This window comes from Genypterus blacodes, unplaced genomic scaffold (assembly GCF_046128005.1).
Source record: "Genypterus blacodes isolate CSIRO-AG114 ecotype Tasmania unplaced genomic scaffold, CSIRO-AGI_Gbla_v1 ptg000227l_1, whole genome shotgun sequence".
NCBI lineage: Eukaryota > Metazoa > Chordata > Actinopteri > Ophidiiformes > Ophidiidae > Genypterus > Genypterus blacodes.
This window is the reverse complement of record NW_027467025.1, coordinates 160001-162500: the sequence shown is the minus strand read 5'-3', so window position 1 is coordinate 162500 and position 2500 is coordinate 160001. Positions and strand designations below refer to the sequence as shown.

The following is a 2500-nucleotide window of genomic DNA, read 5'->3' as shown; positions in this document are numbered from 1 at the left end:
AACTGTCAGGTTACCATCGAGCCGAGGTCATGCAGAGGAGCAGCACCTGCAGGTACGACCAAGCAGACTGCTGCGTGATCGCGGCCCAGCAGAGCGCCTGGCTGACTGACTGCAGCTGTGTTTCCTCACGCAGCTTCATGCACGGAGAGCTGACAGACAAGGAGACCAGCGAGAAGGTTCGTCAGACCTTTGAGAACTACGAGATGAACTCCTTTGAGATTCTCATGTACAAGAAAAATCGTGAGTACCAATCTGGCTTTGTGCAGCCTATGTTTCCTTGTTTTTTCATTGCTAGACCAAATGGAGGCGCTATAGAGCAGCAATGATTGCACAAGATGATTGACAACATGAGGTGTCCAGAAGCGGCTTTCGATGGCTGCACCAAACAGCACCACCACAAGGGGGCAGAGCATTTCACAACGTTGATTCATGTTCATCCGCCCTCCTGGGTCGGTGTTAAAGCAGAGCCTTCTCTCAAACCTCGTGGGGGCGGGGCTCCGTGTTCACAGCTTTGCTTTATGGAACGTGTGTTGAAAATGTCTCTTAACTTTGTGAGGAAAAGCTGGATTTCTGAAACTTCAGTCCTTTTTTTCTGATGGGAACGTCCATGATGGAGGTGTTGTTCCACCATCGTTGACATTTTGGTTCTTCTGTTTGTGAATGGCAGGAATGCCCGTGTGGTTTTTCATGAAGATCGCTCCCATCAGGAACGAGCAGGACAAAGTCGTCTTGTTTCTCTGCACCTTCAGTGACATCACCGCCTTCAAGCAACCAATTGAAGATGATTCGTCTAAAGGTTGGGGGAAAAGGCCTTGATTTTAAAAACACCTTGGTTCTAATTGAAATATTTTAATATTATTCAGACCTGATCCAGGACTTGCTGCCAGGAATTGTTCTCTTGTGTTTGATACAGTGTCGTAGTGTCATTGTGTCATTGTGTCGTTGTGTCGTCGTGTCATTGTGTCATTGTGTCGTTGTGTCGTTGTGTCATTGTGTCGTTGTGTCATTGTGTCATTGTGTCATTGTGTCGTTGTGTCGTTGTGTCATTGTGTCGTTGTGTCGTTGTGTCGTTGTGTCGTTGTGTCGTTGTGTCATTGTGTCATTGTGTCATTGTGTCGTTGTGTCATTGCCAGGTTGGGGCAAATTCGCTCGTCTGACTCGCGCGTTAACCAGCAGCCGAGGAGTTCTCCAGCAGCTGGCTCCAGCTGTTCAGAAAGGAGAGAACGTCCACAAGCACTCCCGTCTGGCAGAGGTAACACCCTTTACTCCCCATGACCAGCTGCTCCACGTTCACATCCAGGAGTTCAGCCAGATCCATCCTATAGTAACTCTGACCTTTGACCCTGAACCCTCTGTATGTTGTGGTGGATCTGTTAGCTGCGCAGATTACCGATTTAATTCCGATCTGTAAACCTTGACGGAGTAGTAACCTTCATTTAAGCTGTGATTCTTCTCTCCACACACAGACACACACACATACACACACACCCTAATTCATCCACAGGCAGCAGAACTACTCAGTTACCTGATTGATACTTGCCATTGTTTTTGTTCCTCTAACCCTGGTGTCCCTTAGACTGCACAGACCGTTCTACACACAGGTGTCACGTTTAATTATATCCATATCTTCTTTGTCTGTCGTGGGCTCTCAGGTGCTCCAGCTGGGGTCGGACATCCTGCCTCAGTATAAACAGGAAACGCCAAAGACTCCGCCCCACATCATCCTGCACTACTGCCTGTTTAAGACCACGTGGGACTGGGTCATCCTCATTCTCACCTTCTACACAGCCATCATGGTGCCCTACAACGTCTCCTTTAAGACCAAGCAGAACAACGTGACGTGGCTGGTGGTGGACAGCATCGTGGACGTCATCTTCTTGGTGGACATCGTCCTGAACTTCCACACCACCTTCGTGGGTCCGGCCGGCGAGGTCATCTCCGACCCCAAGCTAATACGCATGAACTACGTCAAGACCTGGTTCGTCATCGACCTTCTGTCCTGCCTACCGTACGATGTCATCAACGCCTTCGAGAATGTCGACGAGGTCAGTGCAGAGAAGAAGTGTTGAGTTTTGTCTCCACATCATGTTTCACAAAAAATTCTTGTTAGGTACAAGAATTTATTTTCAACCACTAGAAACATCCTAAGGACAGCTGTGAGACAATTTAGCTGTGAGACAGTTTAGCTGTGAGACAGTTTGGCTGTGAGACAATTTAGCTGTGAGACAGTTTAGCTGTGAGACAGTTTGGCTGTGAGACAGTTTAGCTGTGACACAGTTTAGCTGTGAGACAGTTTAGCTGTGAGACAATTTAGCTGTGAGACAGTTTAGCTGTGAGACAGTTTAGCTGTGAGACAGTTTAGCTGTGAGACAATTTAGCTGTGAGACAGTTTAGCTGTGAGACAGTTTAGCTGTGAGACAGTTTAGCTGTGAGACAGTTTGGCTGTGAGACAGTTTAGCTGTGAGACAGTTTAGCTGTGAGACAGTTTAGCTGTGAGACA

The 2500-nt window shown here is 47.8% G+C and overlaps 1 protein-coding gene across 1 annotated transcript in view; it reads left to right on the top strand.

Moving 5' to 3' along the window:
* Positions 1 to 2500, top strand: part of kcnh1b (potassium voltage-gated channel, subfamily H (eag-related), member 1b) — a 15336-nt gene that overhangs the window by 2638 nt on the left and 10198 nt on the right. The window contains exons 2-6 of the mRNA XM_076170681.1: positions 1 to 52; positions 134 to 240; positions 668 to 796; positions 1134 to 1252; positions 1653 to 2045. The exon at positions 1 to 52 is cut by the window's left edge and continues 72 nt beyond it. Coding sequence (XP_076026796.1) covers positions 1 to 52; positions 134 to 240; positions 668 to 796; positions 1134 to 1252; positions 1653 to 2045 — 800 coding nt within the window. The remainder of the gene's footprint in view (positions 53 to 133; positions 241 to 667; positions 797 to 1133; positions 1253 to 1652; positions 2046 to 2500) is intronic.